Consider the following 19960-nt stretch of genomic DNA (forward strand, 5'->3'; position numbering starts at 1 on the left):
GTCCTTGATCGTTTCCCTGATTTGCCACGACATCATCATCGTGACATAAGTGACTGATGGAACAAGAGCTTGGAAACCGGCCTTTCCCGAGGAAGACTCCGAGAAGTCTAGCGAGTCCGGCGGTGGAGACGATTCTGAGGATGAAGACACTTCTACCGATAAGGATCGTGCTGCTTACGCTTTGTGTTCTTCGTAACTTTATGCTTTTGAGGCTGATCGGCCCTTGAGAGGAACTCTTGATAGTGACCCACAGTTCTTGTAAAAAGGTTTATACAAAGCTTTTTTCCTTCCATGGCTTCTGAATCTGCTCCCCCTTTGTGCGGGTCAAAGCGCCTTAGCATAAAATTCCCATTAAATGTCCAAAGTTTTGAGATGGTAATGACCGACAATAAATACTCCCCTCGACCGTTTCTGATTGATGGACACCGAATGACCATTTAATCTTGAGTTTGAGCAGCTCTTAGTCCAAACAGTCAATGAGGTACGGTAGACCTTGGGCTCGATGGTTGAGTGAGAATATGCTCGAATTTGAAATAAAAAATAGCCCTTAGGCTTTATAGTCGAGTGAGGATTTGCTCGAAATCGAAGTAAAGATAGCCCTTAGGTTTTATAGATAGTCCCCGAGTGAGGATTTTCTCGAACTCGGATAGCCCTTGGGCTTAGTAGTCGAGTGAGTACTTGCTCGAACTCGAAATAAAGTCAGTCCTTAGGCTTTATAGATAGTCGCCGAGTGAGGATTTTCTTGAACTAGGGTAGCCCTTGGGCTTAGTAGTCGAGTGAGTACTTGCTTCGATCTCGAAACAAAGTTAGCCCTTAGGCTTTATAGATAGTACACAAGTGAGGATTTGCTCGAACTCGGGTAGCCCTTGGGCATAGTAGTCCAGTGAGTACTTGCTCGAACTCGAGATTAAGTTAGCCCTTAGGCTTTATAGATAGTCCCCGAGTGAGGATTTGCTCGAACTCGGGTAGCCCTTGGGCGTAGTAGTCGAGTGAATACTTGCTTGAACTCGAAATAAAGTTAGCCCTTAGGCTTTTTTTAATATTGGCCCTTAGGCTCGTTAGATCGACCCTTAGGCTCTTTTGGGTCAGCCCTTAGGCTCTTTGGGTTGGGCCATGTCGGCCTCTAAAAACGTCTATTATTTTTCCCTCTTTTCGGCTAGAAGACATAGTGAAAATTTTTCTATGCCTTAGCATGTGTTTTTTGTACCTGTTGGGTTTTTCGAAGGTTCCATTGATTGGAACCTTATTTGTAATTTGTTTGTGTAACAATAATTGAATACCTCTTGAGGCTTTTTCGAAGGCTAATGTTATCGAAGACTTTAAATTATTCATGGGTTGATATTATCGAAGCCCTTTATCATTTGCTTTTGCCGAGGGTAGCCTGATTTAATCGATTTTTCAAAGTGTTTGAAGGCTTTTAATTTATAGCGGAAGACGGACGTCTCCGAGCCGCATTATTTCGGCCGTAGCCTTTTTACATGACCGTAGTCTTTAATATGGCTGTAGCCTTTAATATGGCCATAGCCTTTGATATGGCCATAGCCTTTAATATGTCTCTTGGACTTGTTTTCCGATAACCATTCGAACTTGTTCGAAAAGTTAGTCCCCGTGTGTGATGGCCTTGGCCTGTATATCGGGGGTGCCTCTTCGAGGCCTTAATTTGTCCGTAGCCTCTTTAGTTAGGAACTTTCCCTTTTGGGCTTATCTTCCATTTCACTTCGAGCTTACCTGAAGTATCAGTCCCCGAGTGGGGTAGTCGTGGCCCGTAAAGTCGAGGATTACCTTTAAGGTCTTATGGTCTCGAAATGTTAGCAGTTTTGATTCCGTTTGTTTTTGGGATAGCAGTCCTCAAGCACGGGGTCAGTTGTTCAAATTTCTGTCGTGGTCAGCTCTTAAGCTTGTTTACACAATAGATCATGAGTATAAAATATGAAATTTTTCTAAAGGCAGGGGATATTGGTAAAGAAAAATACTTCTCTCAATAGATGATTGTACATGCGCGCACATTTGATTTTAGGGTCCAAGTAACCTATACAGGCACGGTTCATCCAACCGTTTGACCCTCAAAACATTTTCCTATCGAGGTCCCATTGTCCCGAAGTGATTTCCTTGCAAAAAGTACACATTCGAGGGTAATGCTCCCAGTACTTGAGGCATATTGTAGGGAACCTCGGATACTGTCGAATTGCTCTAAGCTTAGCACGTACACGGTTGCCTCGTTAAAAACCTCACCGGAAAAACCCATTTGGGACAAAAATCGTCTAACGGAAAAAGAGTGCAACACATGCTTTAAGATCCAAAGCTTCATGCCGATCCTTATCGATAGCCTGCAAGTGTTAGTCGAAAAAATAGAAAAGATTGGACTGGGGTCATAGCTTTTCTCGGACTTTGGATACTTAACGTAATCTTCCTCGGCAACAAGCCCCCGTGAATTTTGACCTCGATCATTTCTCCTCTCATTTCGTTTGAAGCTTTGCTCGGAACCACTACCTCTATAGTCTCCGTTGTACAGTTGATATCGATCTCTATTCGACCTCGGCTCTCGATTGATATCCCTTTTGATCCTATCCATCATCCTGCTAGGATAAATGGACCCCGAGCAGTCCCCAGTTGATCGTCTTTGACCCTAATATTCGACTGATACCGATTATGTACGTCAGCCTAAGTGACGGTCGGGTACTCGATTAAACTTTGCTTCAACTGTTGTGACGCTATGGAACTCCGAGTGTTGAGACCTTGAGTGAAAGCTTGAACAACCTAGTCATCGGTGACCGGAGGCAAATCCACTATCTCCGCTTAGAATCGAGATAAGAATTCCCTGAGTATCTCGTTATTTTTCTGCCTTATCTTGAAAAGGTCCGACTTTCTTATTGCAATTTTAATGGCTCTGGCGTGTGCCTTCACAAAAGAATCTGCAAGCATAGCAAACGAATCAATAGAATTAGGGGGTAAGTTATGATAGCACATTAAGGCACCTTCCGATAGAGTCTCCCCGAACTTCTTCAGTAGTACGGACTCGATTACGTCGTCTTCCAAGTCGTTTCCCTTTATGGAGCATGTGTAAGAAGTAACGTGTTCATTTAGGTTAGAGGTTCTATTGTATTTAGGTATATCGGGGATACACAACTTCTTTGGGATGGGCTTCGCAGCCGCACTCGAAGGGAACGGCCTTTGTACGAATTTCTTGGCATCCAATCCCTTCGAGAACGGGGGAGCTCCCGGTATTTGATCGACATGGGAGTTATAAAACTCCACTTTTTTGTCATTATCCTGAATCCTGTTTTCCCCGGACTCGATCCTATTGGTGAGCTATTCGAGAATCCTGATAATTGTGGGGTCAGTCCCCAAGCCATTTTTGTTCGATCTCTCTGGCGCCGGTTCAATACGTCGATTGTTTTCTAGTTCGGCTATACTCGGAGTTTTATTCTTTATTTGAAGTTGAGCAATGGAAATCTACTGAGCTTGCAGCATCTCGAATATCACTTGGAGGCTGACTCCCCCATCTCCTACACCTGGTGTTCCTTGGCCCCAGATCGGGCTTCCCTGCGTATGTTTCCTCCAAGGTCCGCGCCTTAGTCCGCATTCAAGGCAATGTAAGAACTGACATCAACTGGTTCCACATCTGGAACTTTCCCAGGGTTTATCGGTGGCACACCGACCCCTACATTGTCATTTTCCCCATGAAATCTAAGGCCTTCGTTGTCATGAACATGTGCATTTTGCCGGTTTGACATGTTTAATCCTGAGAATCAAGAAATTCTTGACAAGAAAAAGTTTAAAAATAATGTGTGTTATGAGAATCAGTACCGAAATAATCACTATTATCTTTAGCCCCGTGGTGGGCGCCAAACTATTTACCTCGAAAATACGAGTAACAATTAAATTTTGTTTGTGATTTTAAAGATATGTGATTTAGTTCAATACCAATTAACAATCAAGAAATGTGAGGTATAAATGAAAGAAACAAGTGAATCAAACCAGTGTTACTCAAGTAGTTTCGACCTCGAGCTAAGTGACCTCGAGATGAACCAAGAACAATAAAGTAAGAACAGTATAAAGAAAAGACAAGTCTGATGAGAAACGAGCAAGAAAAAGTAAGATAGTATATTCTTTAGCAATGATTAGATGATCTTCACAAATGAAGGGCTCCCCTTTATATAATAGGAGAGGTCCTAAATAAGGTACATTTCCATTTTTGGTAAGGAATATAATTTGACAGCTATCTAACCGCCTAGTACGAGTTCGTACAAATCCGTTCCGGAACTTACGCCTTGATCTTTGGGCCATTGCGGGAATCTCGCCTTTTCTGTTACAAAACCACAACGACATCATCTCGAGGCTGGTCAAGCTCGGTCTTGATATTCATCGGACACTCTGATCTTCGTGCTTCGAACTCTGCCATCAAGCTCGGACCCAGTCTATTTCGGACTCGCTCTTAAAGTGATCCTCGAGCCTATGAAATCGGGTAGCCCCAATTTCTACCGTATACACTATGTTATAGTTTATAGGATAATAATATGGTTAGAAATCCTTTATTTTTTAACCTAGTTACTAATTGGACTCCAGAACATCTTTCTTTATCAATATACTATTTGTTCTGCACATACATTCTAAATTCTTCCTGATACCTCCCAAGGAAAATCTCGTATTTAGATCCCAAATTGACAGGTTAGTGTAGGCTTATCCATGCGAACCGTATTGTCTTACGACGTTAGGAACACAACTCCTGTATCGCTTTTATGGGCGAACAATCCAACCCTTGAAACAGACTACAGTGCTAGGTGGTAAAGAGCGGACATTGAGGTGCCAAACCTTCCCGTCGATATGAGCTCTCTCCGGAACCAAAAATTAAAATTTTGGTAGATACAGATCCCGTAAAAACTTTGTTCAAGGAATGGTCCAGAACAATTCATTTGAGGTAAATTCGAAATTGTTCGAATTATGTATCATTAATTACTCACATTGATAAGCGAGCCAAAGCAGGAACAACGTTCCGTAGAATATATGACTCTTGCTCCTTTAGGTTCTTTAAATTCCTTGGGTGGTGTAGCTACCTAGACAGGTGCCCTCAGTTATGTCTCTCCTAGAAGTTGGTTGGTTAAAATTCTCTTAATTCTCAGGCGATTGCACCAAAAAAATAGAATTTAACCTTCTAAAAATCATTTCGAGTTTTGAATTGATCCGAAAATGACTTTTTGACAATTGAATATATAATGATTAGTTGTTCAACTTGCACATTCACTTAGGTAGGTATGATGTAAATAAAATTATCTTTGACTTTATCATTGTTATGATTATAAAGGATGTTCTTAATGTATATTCTATCATGACGTTTCAATTAATTTGTCATGATAAAATTTCTTGTTGTGGACATTTATATCGCTTTTGAAAATATAACATATAATTATCAGTGTGAGAAAACACATTATACAAATATAAGGCATGAACATAATTCTTATTGTAAACATTGATATTGCTTTTGAGAATATAATATACAGTTATCTATGTGAGAGAACACGTTATATAAAATACAAGCCAACACTATGAATGCACATGATCGAATGTATCTGTATTTATACACTGTATTTGCTATTTGTGTGAAGAAAAAAAAGGAAAAAGGAAGCAAATCCTCCCATCAGTTAGTGTGTGGTGTTATCCATTAGTTTTTCCTACTTATGTAAGCTTTTCGCTTTAAATTTTTATTAATATTTAGGAGCAATTCAACTATTACGTAAAACATTTATCGAGTTTCAAAAAGTTAGTTAACCAATTAACTTTGTAATTGTCACTTCTCCTTTTTCTTAATCTCTTTATTTTTCTATTGTCTTATTAGCAAATTCATAATGATTTAATTTCCTTTTAAGCAATTTATTTTGCTGATATTGGTTTATCTTTCACTTGCATAGTCATCACATACTCACATAAATATATATTAAAATTTTAATTTTTCATAACAAACAATACTCATCATAAAAGTACATAAAACCAAAGGTGTCAACCTTAATAAAAATCAAATTGAAATTATGACGTCATACTTTATTTATAAAATTTTGGAAAAACATTTTGTTGGCATTCTTGGAAAAAAATTGAGTTTGTTTACTAATTTGTCATTTTAGTGAAGAACACTGCAAATTGATCTTAAAGAAAAGGGTACGCTGCACCTTTTAATTAAACTATTATTTTCAAAATCTTGTACTTTGTGATTAATTATGTTAAAAACTGAATCATTTTTTAAATTTATTATCCAATAAATTATTGATAGGAAGATTGTTTATCTTCTCAAATATCTTGATGGAAAACTACTTATGAGATTAATCATTTATTGTTTGCGATTTCTTTTTTGTGATAGAAAGTACCAATTATTATACGGAATTAGATATTTGAGAAATAACAAATACCTTCCCCACGAATAGAAATGAACAGTATGTCGATGTTTACTTAAATAAAGAGAAACAATTGATTGAAGAACAATCCAATATATATTTTAAAGAGAAACTAAAATACTATATGGTTGAATGATCATGGTAATGTTAAACAATATTAGTAGTGATATACAAAGATTCTTTGCGTTGAAAACTAATGGGACTTAAGTTCTAACAAGTAGAATAGAAAATATGCTATGAACATCTTCTTCACCATGACACATTAATGCTCCAGTGCACATAGAAGATAAATTCATTGATGAACCCAGTTAGATTCTAAGAACCTGTTAAAATAACCTTAACTTTGATAGTTACTTCGACGATATTGAGAAAGAAAGGCTTAAGAGCTTCGAATTCGAAAGTATCCTTTGAGAAGACTTGATAACCTGCAATAAGATTTAAAGTTCAAAATCATCACCTCAAAAGTTGAGATTAATTGAAGATGATGAGAATGATTTCAGGGAACTACATGATGAAGATAGTTAAGTTGAAACAACTAACACAGCCAAGATATGATTTGATAAGCTCTATGAAATATAGTGAGATGAAACTCCTAAATTTCATAGAAAAAAAGAACTTGTACTCACCATGAATTTTGCGGATGGAATGAATAATTTTCCAAAATCCCATATTGTTTATTTGATACTCTAGTGCACATCAAACAATTAAGTGCAACAAAATCTAAACCGCAAAAAAAAAAATCTCAAGACGTCATTGCAATACTAATAGGAATGAATAGTAATCTTTACAAAACCAAGAAATTTGATACAAATAACCTTTGACTTTTCCTCTTCTTTTCTTCCCAGACGTAACCTCTGCCCATTCTATCCCCTTTAGGAGTAATATCTTGCATTGAAAAATGAAACTATTAATTTCCACGTTAATTACTCATAATTTATGGTTGTGGATTTCAAAATATTGATAGATACATCCTCAAAGAACACCTTCATACATCGTAAGTCATATTAAATTTTCTAGACATTTGCTGAAAATTAATTTTACTTGTAGGTTAGAGGGTAATTTGGTCATTCAATTTTAAAGGACATGTTAGTATGATAACTTTACCTAAAAGTGTCCATGCTTATAATATAGTATGATGATTAATCCCATCTATATTAACGATTGCAAGTAGTTTTATTTTGTTGACCTAATAGTATAAAAAGTTTCGTCTGATTAATGTATAAAAGTTAAATTCTATTTTTTCTCCTTTTTTCCGTTTTCTTTGACGAGTACCTCTAACTATGGCAAGTCTACATGGAATGTAATAGAAAAATAATGGAAGAAGATAATGAATAATGACATTTTAGACATTTGCAGGGGTAAGTCTTCTTCTAAACTACTATAACTAATTCAGAATTACAAATCTAATCCTTCTTTTCTTCTTTGGAATCAATTGCTGCATCTAGTAATCTAATCCTCTAATTTTAGATATATATTGGAAGAAAATATTCCAAGATCACTTAATTTAATTAACAAAAATATTCCTGCTTTCAGGGAAATTAATATAAAATTGATTATTATGAGTGTAGATTCTACCCAGGGACCACAAAGCCACCTATAAAGATTCATTTCTATCTGCAAAATAATTTAGCATTCAATCTTCAGCTGCCTTTTCATTTCTATATAAAGGTGTCACTGGCCTACTAGCTTCTGGGCATTCATCAATACCAACATTTGTTTTCTTTCTTGTTTTAGATAACATATTGGTGGCCTATTAGCTTGAGGGGCATTCACCAATACCAAAATAATTTCATTTACTTTCTTGATTTAGAAAATTAAACAATTATGCAAGTTCAAAGAAACAATAAGCAAGGGGGATTTATGACAACCAAGTTCGCGTTGTCTTTCAGTAGAACTGCCCAGAATAAGATTGAGACAAAGCCAAAGATGACTTTCACAAAGCCAGCAACTAATTTATTTGTGAGACCTGAAGGCAAAGTTCATGATACAAATGGTGATGGCGGCGGCGACAAGAACGTAGATGCTAAGGCCGCAAGCTATATTTCACATGTTAAAGAGCGGCTTAGGATTGAAGAAAGGAGCATGATGCATGGTGGAAATTATAATGTTTAAAAATACTTGACCTCTGTTTACAAACGATCAAGAATTATACAAGCTTATTTTACTATATAGTATATATTATCACTCTCTTTTGCCTATCATCCTCCCTTCTTGTCTATTTGTCGTCATATATACAGAGTCCATATTGGAAGCTCTTAAATTCCAGAAGCGTGAACTAATATGTTATATAAATCTAAGTATGGCATCATGTAACCACACTTAGATTCCGATATTTGTTCCACCATAACTGGAATGCGTGTACGTACTTGTAAGAGTATAAGAAAAGGTGATTTGAGTATGCTCGCAAAAAAAAATGGTTTCAAACTGACTACGGATTCTAATGTTATTTGGGCGGGAAGAAAAATTCATGACAAGGGAGTTCCTCATTAAGTTATAACTTATACAAACTAGTAGGAGTAGCTATTATTAACATGAAGTAACTAAGTTCTAAGTTAGTGAAATATTTTACTCCATGTTCATAGAGTTGGAGACGGTTTGTGCGGTTAAAATGCTAGAATATAAGAACGGAAAAGTGAGAAAATTAGGTTGTTCCATCCAGGGAAGAGCACTATCAAGAGTTAGGAAGGTAGGGACCTGTGCGTAAATAGCTAGTAACCTAAATGAAGATATTAGAACTCGGAGGGATCAAATTGAAAGAAGAGTTGAGTGGTTAGTTAGTTAAAACGAAAAGGGTTCAAAATGCCCCTAAACTATTGGAAAAGGTTTAAAAATGACCTACATCCACCTATTGGGCTAAAAATACCCCTCCATCCACCATTTTGGTTCACTTATGCCCTTTGACCGTTAGGTCAATGCTGAATTAAAAAAAATATTTTCATTTTTTTAAACTAATGCACCAGTACTCCACTAATTTAGTAAAGTATTCTTCTTCTTTTTTTGAATTTTCACAAAAACCAATTCAGTTTTTACAAAATAATATTTTTTTTTTCATTTTTTTTTCCAGTTTTTTAAAGCATTTTTTGTAAAAACTGATTTTTTTCTTGTCAAAACAGAAAAAAACTGTTTTTAATAAAATATTTTCGTTTTTTTAAAAACGGAAAAAAAACAACTAGATATTTTTCGTTTTTGAAAAATATTTTTTTTTAATTTTTTTCAGTTTTTTAAAAGCATTTTTTTTGTTAAAACTGGAAACATATTTGTAATAACTGAAAAAAATATTTTCGTTTTTTAACAAAATATTTTTGTTTTTTAAAAACTGAAATTTAAAAAAAACAGAAAAAATGAAAATAACAAAAATATTTTTTTTCAATTTTTGAAAAACGAAAATATTTTTGTTAAAAACAAATTTTTTTTCTGTTTTTTCAGTTTTTACAAAAAAAAAGCTTTTAAAAAACTGAAAAAATGAAAAAAAAAATTGTAAAAACTGAATTGTTTTTTGTAAAAACTTAAAAAGAAAAAGAAGAAGACTTTACTAAATTAGTGGACTACTGGTGCATTAGTTTAAAAAAACAAAAATATTTTGCAAAATATTTCTTTTAAGTAATTATTTTTAATTCAGCATTGACCTAACGGTCAAAGGTCATAAGTGAACAAAAAAGGTGGATGGATGGGTACTTTTAGCCCATAGGTGAATAAAGGGTATTTTTAAATCTTTTCCAATAGTTTAGGGGCTTTTTGAACCCTTTTCCGTAGGTAAAAAGGGAAGTATTCCCTTAGAGACAACAAATTTCATAGTTACTTGTTCTTCAATAAAAATCTTCTCTCTTCTCTCTAGTCTATTCCTCTGGAGTTTCATTCCAAATCCTTTGATTCGATGACTTCTGTTGTTAGATTGAAAGTAATCAGCTGAAATTCCACAAATTAACATGGTATTTCTTTGTTTGACGTTATTGGGTAGTATTTAACTAGATTCGAGCTGGTTCGAGTTGGATTTTTGAGGATTTTGTACTTTTGGTGATTTTTAAGGCTACCTGATGGAGGTAAGTGTCTTGGCTAATCTTGTTAAGAGGCAAACCCCTAGGATTTGACTTGTTTGCTATGTGTTTAAGGTATTGGGAGTAGTGTATATACGTAGTGTCGAGCGCATATGCATTTACCAAGTTTATATTATGACCGAAGTATAGTTGAATTATTGTATGCCTTATTTTGTCTACGTGCTCAATTAATTCATGATTTGTTTGACTTATGCGACTATGTTGCTTTCTTATTTATGTTAGAAATCATATCTAGACTTATGACTAATAGTGAAAACATGGGAGTTTATTCTTGGTAGGTGAAATTTGCATAATTATCCGTTGTCACATAGAGATTTTATGAGCATATATCAATATGATATTAATTAAGTACTTGTGTACCTTCTATGTTTAATTATTGAGCATATACATACATTTTTAATAATGGATACGTGATTTTGACTGGGGATTTTAGTACGAAGCATAAGCGTGCAAGTGAGATACAGTTATGGCACATTGGATATGTTGATCGGATTTTAATTTATGAGGAATGCTATTATAGCCCTCTTCCGCTTGGATTTAGATTCATACCTCTGGATATGGGTGATAACCCATGTTATTTTGGGCCCTGTTAGTATGATCGGTACATGAATTTTGTAACGAGTCGATACATGGATTGTGTATCGGCATAAGCGTGCAAGTGAGATACAGCTATGGCACATTGGATATGATGATCGGATATTAATTTATGAGGAATGCTATTATACCCCTCTTCCGCTTGGATTTGGATCCATACCTCTGGATATGGGTGATAACCCATGTTATTTTGGGCCCTGTTAGGATGCTCGGTACATAAATTTTGTAACGAGTCGATTCATGGATTGTGTATCGGCATAAGCGTGCAAGTGAGATATAGTTATGGCACATTGGATATGATGATCAGATATTAATTTATGAGGAATGCTATTATACCCCTCTTCCGCTTGGATTTGGATCCATACCTCTGGATATAGGTGATAACCCATGTTATTTTGGGCCCTGTTAGCATGCTCGGTACATGAATTTTGTAACGAGTCGATACATGGATTGTGTATAGGGTTGTGCTATACATGAATTGTGTATAAGGGTACATGGATATTGTATCAGTTGAGCATACATTCCTATTAATGACTCAGTTAGAAGTATTTATTTTACTGTTCATTGTTACTTGACATTCTTATGTGCTAATTGGGAGTCACAGCTCTTTTATTTGAGTGTGTTATCTTTTATTTCGATATCTGAGTAGCGCTATGGTTACTTATGTTCCAGAAAAGCGTGCTTAATACTTTTTAATAGTTGATATTTGTGACTCTTGTTATTTATGATAGAGAAAATGCATAAAGTCCCCATTCAACTTGTCATGAAAAATCATTTACACACCTAAATTTTACGGACGACATATGTCCCCCCTATTCTTCTTTGGGGTGAATTTAATACCAGCCTAAATGGTGACATGGCAAAGGCAGTAGTTTCACTCTCCCAAACTCACATGTAAGAGGGAAAGGTTTTTTTTATTTTATTTTTTAATTTTTGTTAAACCCCTCTGTTCTGTCACTTTAGTGGTCTGGTTTCTCTCTGTTCCTCTGTTTCTGTATTCTCTCTACAAAATTGCTGCATTCTTTTTGCTCCAAATTTGTATGTGCTTGCGGAATCGCACCTTGGTAAGCTTACGCTAGGACTGTACAACACTCCATGATTGTGGTACATTTGCATGAGGGTTGTTAGTGTTCTTTCACTGTAATGGATCTTTGCTTTGGCCATAGATGACCGAACCCTCCAAATCAACGTTAAAAACAAAGTCGATCATTTTTTTATTTTCGCATGTAAAATAAAAAAGGATTTCATCCGTTTAGATCTTGCTATGTTGCAATGTTTCTTCTTATCCTCTTTCTATTTTAACAGATGTTGGATTTCTAATTGATTTTCAACTTATTTTTAATTGAAATTGGATTTTTCCGTATTTGTTGTCTTTTTTTTTGGTAAGCCTCCGTTTATGGTTGAACAGGAAATGGAATATCGCAGTTTCGAAAACTGAATCTTTAAGTAAGAGTCTGAAACTTGACACCAACAACATCAAAGAAAAATATAAAAGGTAAGTTTCTTAATTTTCAAAATAACAGTGTTGACAAGTGGGTGATGGATAGAGAAGTAAAGCAATGGATAATAGAGTGACAATGTGACAGAGAATGAAGGAGCTAGATGCTGCAATCTCAGCGACTACTTGTATATATGGAAGAACGAGGAGAGGGGAGGAAAGTATATATGGAAGAACGAGGAGAGGGGAGGAAGAGAGAAGAAGATGAACTCCATTTGGCTTTTGGTGAAAGGACAAAACAGTTCCTCGCATGGGTGAAAGGACAAAATAGTCCCTCAAAAAAAAAATAATTAAATAAGTGAAAAAAATAAATAAAGCAGATATTGACACGTGGCGTGCGTGTACTAAACATCCCACCACAAGACTGATTAAGTGTTATCAATGGGGTATTAAATTCACCCCAAAGAAGAATAGGGGGGACATAGGTCGCCCGTAAAGCTTAGGTGTGTAAATGATTTTCATGACAAGTTGAATGGGGTCTTTATGTATTTTCTCTTTATGATATTACTTATTGTTCAGTTGTTAAATTCTTTTATTATACTTGTGTGGTAAGTATTCGGAAGCATCTAGCCTCGCCAATACTTCTTCAAGGTTAAACTTGACAGTTACTCGATACCGATTGTGGTGTACTTATACTACGGTTCTACACATCATTTTATGCAGATCCTTAGGTGGGTCCTAGCAGAGCTTCTTGATTGAGCTAGGGGATTTCATGGAGACTGAGGTTGAGTTGCACTTCTTGAATCTGCTTCGCAGTTCCTGAGTCCATGTTCCTTTTATTACTTCTGTCTGTTGTATTTTAGATAGTTTGGCATGTAAACAGAGTTGATCTCATTTCAAAGTTTTCTCATGTACTTGTGCAACCTAATCTCGGGGCTTATTGTTTTGAGCATGTTTAGGCCTTGCTTGTGGTTTTATCAGATATTTTCACTATTATTAGACTTTTTCCATCTTAAATTATAATCTTTCTCTATTAAATAAATTAAATGGAATTTATTTGTTGACTTTGAGTTAACTTGCTTAGAAAGTTCGACTAGGCACCATAACGGCCTTGAGGTGAGATTTTGGATCGTGAAAAGTTGGTATCAGAGCTCTAGGTTGTGTAGGTCTCATGAGTAACGAGCAAGTCTGGTAAAGTCTTGTGGATCGATATAGAGACGTCTCCGAGAGGCTACATGATGTTCGGGAACTATCCTTCTTTCATTCTTTATCGTGTGACTTATCGATCCGAAGTTTGAATCCTTATTTTTTTATTCTATCGCAGGAGGTGGGAACGCGTTCATCTGGAGCAGTTGGACGACACCAGTCTCTCAGGCTAGGGCGGTGAGAGGTCGTGGTCTAGGTAGAGGCAGGGTCGGCACTACAGTTAGAGCCCCTGCTAGGGCAGCCAGCGTGGAGACGCCGGTAGCTTCGGTGGAGGAGCAGGGTTTCGATATGGGTGAGCCAGTTGAACCATCTCAGATCCTGGAGGGACTTATTGTTAAATAATACTTCAGGATGTTCTTGTTCATTTGGTTGGTGTTGTGGAGGGTCTAGCATAGACCGGAGTACTTCCTGTGGCAACTGCTACTTCTCAAGCCGGGGCAGGGGCACAGACTCCCACCACTCACAGCCCAGAGTAGGTTGTAGCTGGTTATCAGACAACAGGTGTAGTACAGGTCGGGGGACATCCTCATATGGTTACAGTTAGGCTGATAGTGGAGGCCGCTATGTTTGAGGAGGAGTAGAAGAGGTTTGATCGGTTTAGGAAGATGGGTCTTCCACGTTATGATGATGATCCTTCGGCAAATATACATGATTTCGTAGATGGTTGTCAGGAGATTCTACAGAATATTGGTTTGGTGGAGTCCAATTGGGTCGCATTCACCACTTTTCAGCTTCAGGGGCCAGCCAAGAGGTGGTGGCCGTCATATGAGCATAACAGGCTAGCAGTGTCTCTTCCACTCACTTGGAGTCAGTTCTCACATCTCTTCTTAGAGAAGTTCATTCCCCTCACGCACAGGGAAGAGATGTGGGGTCATTTCGAGCACAATCAGCAGGTTCGTATGTCCGTGATCGAGTATGAGATTAGATTCAATGATCTAGTCCATTATGCAGCGTTACTGATTCCCACCGAGGTTGAGAAGTTGAGGAGGTTCGAGGGGTTGAATTTCGGTATCAAGATCGCTATGGACAGGGAAGCAAAGACTGGTACTATTTTTTTTTCCAGGCTGTGGACATAGCATGAAGGATTGAGCGCCATTCAGAGTCAAAGCAGGGAGACCGTGGTGGCAAGGGGAAATAAGCCCATATATTCTGGCAGTTTCAGTAGTACCTTGTCTGGAGGTAGGACCATTCTAGTATAGGCCATCCTAGCAAGCCAACTCCCTCAGTTTATCATCTCGCTCGTTGTGTTCTAGTTCAGTCTTCATTTAGTGTATTACCAGGACCGAGCTCCTACCGTGCTCCTTCAGCTTAGAGTTCTTCTAATGGGTACTCGAATTATCAGAGACAACCTCAGATTCAACAGCCATTCTCAGTTCAAGGTTGTTTTTACAATGGAGAGGTAGGGAATATCAAGAGCGATTTCCCCAGATGTTGTAGAGGTTAAACACAGTAGAGTTCTGATATAGTGACTCTAGTTCTAGCTATTACACCATGTATTGTTTTGGTCTATTGCACAGATGCATCAATTCTATTTGATCCTGTTTCTACTATTCCTATATGTCATCGTACTTTGCATTGTATTTGGGTTTACCTTGTAGTTCTCTTGATGTTTCTATTCATGTATCTACACCTGTGGGTGACTCTATTGTGGTGGATCGTGTGTATCGATTTTGTTTGGTTACTATTGGGGTCTATGAGACCAATTTTGACCTCTTGTTGCTTAGTATGGTGGATTTTGATGTGATCTTAGGTACAGATTGGTTATCTCCATATCATGCTATTGTTGATTGTCTTGCTAAGACTGTGATGTTAGCTATGGTGGGGTTGCCAATCTTGGAATAGAAAGGATCTCTTGGGTGCACTTTTAGTAGGGAGGTTTCATTTCTGCAGGCTCAACGGATGGTTGAGAAGAGGTGTTTAGCCTACTTAGCCTTTATAATAGATGTTAGTGCTGATACTCCTACCATTGAGTGAGTTCCGGTTGTTAGGGAGTTCTCAGATGTATTCCCCGCAGATCTACTGAGGTGCCACCCATAGGTATATTGATTTTGGTATTGACTTGGTGTCGGGCACTTACCTAATATCTCTTCCACCGTATCTCATGACTCCAGCAAAATTGAAGGAATTGAAAGAACAATTGCAAGAGTTGTTGGATAAGGGGTTGATTAGGCCTAGTATATCACCATGGGGTACCGGTGTTGTTTGTGAAAAAGAAGGATGATCCCATGGGGATGTGTATTGACTACAGACAATTGAACAAGGTTACCATCAAGAACAAGTATCCATTGTCTTGCATTGATGAATTATATGACCAACTTCAGGGGTCTGGGGTGTTCTTAAAGATGTATTTGAGATCAGGGCGTCACCAGTTGAATATCAGGGCCTTAGACATTCTCTAAATGACTTTTAGGATTCATTATGGGCATTATGTGTTTTTAGTGATGTCTTTTGGGCTGACTAATGCCTCAGCAGCCTTCATGCATTTGATGAACAATGTGTTTCAGACGTATTTTGATTCTTTTGTCATTGTGTTAATTGATGATATCTTGGTGTATTCCCATAGTGCCGAGGAGCATGAGCTGCATTTGAGGACTGTGCTTCAGATTTTGAGGGAAAAAGGCTGTATGCTAAGTTTTGTAATTGTGAGTTCTGGCTGGACTGTGTGGCATTCATAGGTCTTGTCTTATCTAGTGAAGGAATTAAGGTGGACCCGAAGAAGATTGAGGTAGTTCAGAGTTGGCCCAAACTTTTTACAACTATTAAGATCAAGAGTTTCTTATGAGTGGGTGTGTATTACCGTTGTTTTGTGGAGGGATTTTCATCTATTGCAGCCCCATTGACTCAATTGACTCAGAAGGGCACTTTGTTCAGGTGGTCAAACGAGTTTAAGGAAAGGTTTCACAAGCTTAAAACGACATTTACTATGACTCTAGTTTTGGTTTTTCCTTCAGGATCGGGATCATATACGGTCTATTGTGATGCTTCAACGGCTGGTCTTGGATGTGTATTGATGCAGGACGGTAGGGTGATTGACTATGCATCGCGCTAGCTGAAGCACCATAAGTAGAACTATCTGGTGCATGAATTGGAGTTAGCTGCTATTATAAACACGCTTAAAATTTTGAAGCATTACTTATATGGCATATCTTGCGAGGTATATACGGATCACCGGAGTCTCTAGCATTTGTTTAAATGGAAAGATTTGGATTGAGGAAGCGAAGATGGTTGGAGCTGTTGAAGAACTATGATATCACCATTCTTTATCATCTAGGGGAAGGACAATGTAGTAGCTGACGCCTTGAGTTGAAAGGCAGACAACTTGGGGAGTTTGTCATTTGTTCCAGCTACAGTGAAACCGTTAGCTTCACGCTTTGGCCAATAGGTTTGTGAGGTTGGATCTTTCGGAGTCCAGCAAGGTACTTGCTTGTATTGTTCCCCAGTCGTCTTTGTTTGAGCCCATTAAGGTGTTCCAGTATGATGATCCCATCTTGCTTGTTCTTAAGGACACGGTGCAACGAGGTGGTGCCAAGGAGGTGACTATTAGTGATGATGTGGTATTGAGAATTCAGGGTCAAATCTGTACTCTTAAGGTATATGGTTTGAGGGAGTTGATTCTTGAGGAGACTCACAGTTCGCGACATTCTATACACCCAGGTGCTACAAAGATGTATCATGATTTTAAGCAACATTATTGGTAAAGAAGGATGAAGAAGGACATCGCAGAGCATGTTGCATCGTGTTTGAATTGTCAACTATTCAAGTATGAGCATCAGAGACTAGGTGGTTTGCTTCAAAGGTTAGATATACCAGAATAGAAGTGGGAGACTATTGTTGCACCCTATTTTACACGACTTAAAACAAAATACAACTTATGGTACTCTACAAGGTTAATTGGAGTTTAGGGAAGCTATTTTACACGAGCATTATGTGGACCACGAATGCATATTACATTAGGGAAAGTGCTAGAGAGGTATTAGGGGTCTCGAAGGGTTACTCGGGTGACCTCAAAGGAGACTAATGGTAGAATGGAGAGGTCCAAGGAAAAGTGAAGACCAAGAAAGCGTCGTATCTGAAGCTAGTAGAAAGCGTAGACGAAGATGAGAAGAGGACAAATTGGGAGTGCTATAAGACGGCTAAGAAGGAGGAGAAGTTTGCAGTTACGACGGCTATGACTGTAGCTTATGACCGGTTGAATGAAGAACTTAGGGGCAGAGGCGAGGATAAGAGGTTGTTAAGGCTAGTCATGGTAAGAGAACGGAAGGCTCGCGACTTGGACCAAGTAAAGTGCATTAAAGATAAAAAAAGGTTGAGTTTTGTTTGATGAGGGGCATATCCGTCGAAGGTGGCAAACTTACTTCCATGGTGTCTTGAACGAGGAGGGGGACAAGAACATTGTGCTGGGGGAATTGGAAGCCTCTGAGAGTCATGGTGACTTTAGATATTGTAGACAAATTAGAGTTGAGCAGGTCAAGGGAGCTATGTGTAAGATGAGTAGGGGAAAAGATACAATACCAGATGGAATCGCGGTGGAGTTTTGGAAGAGTGTGGGAAGGGAGGGCTTGGAGTGGCTCACTAGATTATTTAATGTCGTTTTTATGACAAAAAAGATGCCCAATGAATGGAGGTGGAGTACGATGGTTCCTGTGTGCAAGAACAAGGGTGATATCCAAAATTGCAACAACTATCGTGGTATAAATTTGCTTAGCAATACTATGAAAGTCTGGGAGAGGGTGGTGGAGCTGAGGGTGAGAAGGAGTATGTGTATTTCCGAGAACCAATTCGGGTTTATGCCGGGTTCTCGAAAATGGAAGTCATTCACTTTGTTAGGAGATTGATGGAGAAGTATAGGGAGAGGAAGAGGGACTTACATATGGTTTTCAACGACTCAGAAAAGGCCTGCGATAAAGTCCCGAGGGAGGTCCTGTGGAGATGTCTGGAGGCTAGAGGTGTACATGTTGCTTACAGTGGGGCGATTAAGGACATGTGTGAGGGAGCTAAGACCAGGGTAAGGACAATTGGAGGGGACTCAGATCACTTTCCAGTCATGATGGGGTTTCACCAAGGGTCGGCACTTACCCCTTTTTTGTTTGCCCTGACAATGGACGATTGACGCGCCACATCCAAGGAGAGGTGTTATGGCGCATGTTATTTGTGATGACATTTTATTGATTGACGAGACGCGAGGTGGCATTAACGCTAGCTTAGAGATGTGGAGGCAGACCCCGGAGTCAAAAGATTTCAAGTTTAGTAGGACTAAATCGGTATACCTAGAGTGTAAGTTTTGTGGGATGACTAAGGAAGTGGAAGGGGAGGTTAGGCTGGATGCAGAAGTCATCCCTAGGAGAGGAAGTTTTAAGTACCTTGGTTCTATTATACAGGGGGATGGGGAGATCGAAGAAAATATAGCACATCGTATTGTTGCAGGATGGATGATATGGAGACTTGTTTCCCGTGTCTTGTGTGATAAGAAGGTCCCAACAAAACTCAAAAGTAAGTTCTACAGAGCGGTAGTCAGGCCAACTACGTTGTATGGGGCTGAATTTTGGCCAGTCAAGAGCTCCCATGTCTAGAAGATGAGAGTAGCAGAGATGAGAATGTTGAGATGGATGTGCGGGCACACAAGTTTAGGTAGGATTAGGAATGAAGTTATTCGAGACAAGGTGCGTGTGGCCCCAATTGAGGACAAGATGCGGGAAGCGAGGCCTAGATGATTTGGACATGTGAGGAGGCAGAACATAGACACTCCAGTCAGGAGGTGTGAGAAGTTTCCATTGGAAGGCCTAAGGAGAGGTAGAGTTAGGCCGAAGAAGAATTGGGGTGAGGTGATTAGACAAGAGATGGCGCAACTTCAACTAACCGAGGACATGGCCCTTGATAGGAAGGTATGTAGGTCAAAGATTAGGGTAGTAGGGTAGTTGGTTTAGTGTTCTCCCTATCATACCGGAAGTACTAGCACGTACTTTACTATTCTATTGGCATTAGTTTTTATGGCTACCTTTCATTTCTTTCATTGCGGTCTCCTGATTATTTGGTTGTTATTTATGCTGCTTTTACATGGCTTCTCTGAGTTGTGGGTCTATAGGAAACAACCTCTCTATCTCCACAAGGTAGGGGTAAGGCTGCGTACACACTACCCTCCCTAGACCCCACTATGTGAGATTATGCTAGGTTTGTTGTTATAGTTGTAGTCACCGCCTTGTAATTAAGGTACACTAGGATACCTATACACTACAAAAAAACTGGAATTCCCTACGAACGTCATCGCTAATCTGTCGCTAAATCGC

The 19960-nt window shown here is 38.4% G+C and overlaps 1 protein-coding gene across 1 annotated transcript; it reads left to right on the forward strand.

Moving 5' to 3' along the window:
* The first annotated feature begins 18811 nt into the window (after positions 1 to 18811).
* LOC109237908 lies at positions 18812 to 19246 on the forward strand. The gene has a single exon (XM_019404305.1). It carries the CDS (start codon positions 18812 to 18814, stop codon positions 19244 to 19246), a length of 435 nt encoding a protein of 144 aa, XP_019259850.1.
* Positions 19247 to 19960: the final 714 nt, after the last annotated feature.

Source organism: Nicotiana attenuata, unplaced genomic scaffold (genome assembly GCF_001879085.1).
Source record: "Nicotiana attenuata strain UT unplaced genomic scaffold, NIATTr2, whole genome shotgun sequence".
NCBI lineage: Eukaryota > Viridiplantae > Streptophyta > Magnoliopsida > Solanales > Solanaceae > Nicotiana > Nicotiana attenuata.

Coding starts and splice junctions, on each gene's coding strand:
- LOC109237908 (XM_019404305.1), top strand. CDS start 18,812: ATGGCGCATGTTATTTGTGATGACATTTTATTGATTGACGAGACGCGA.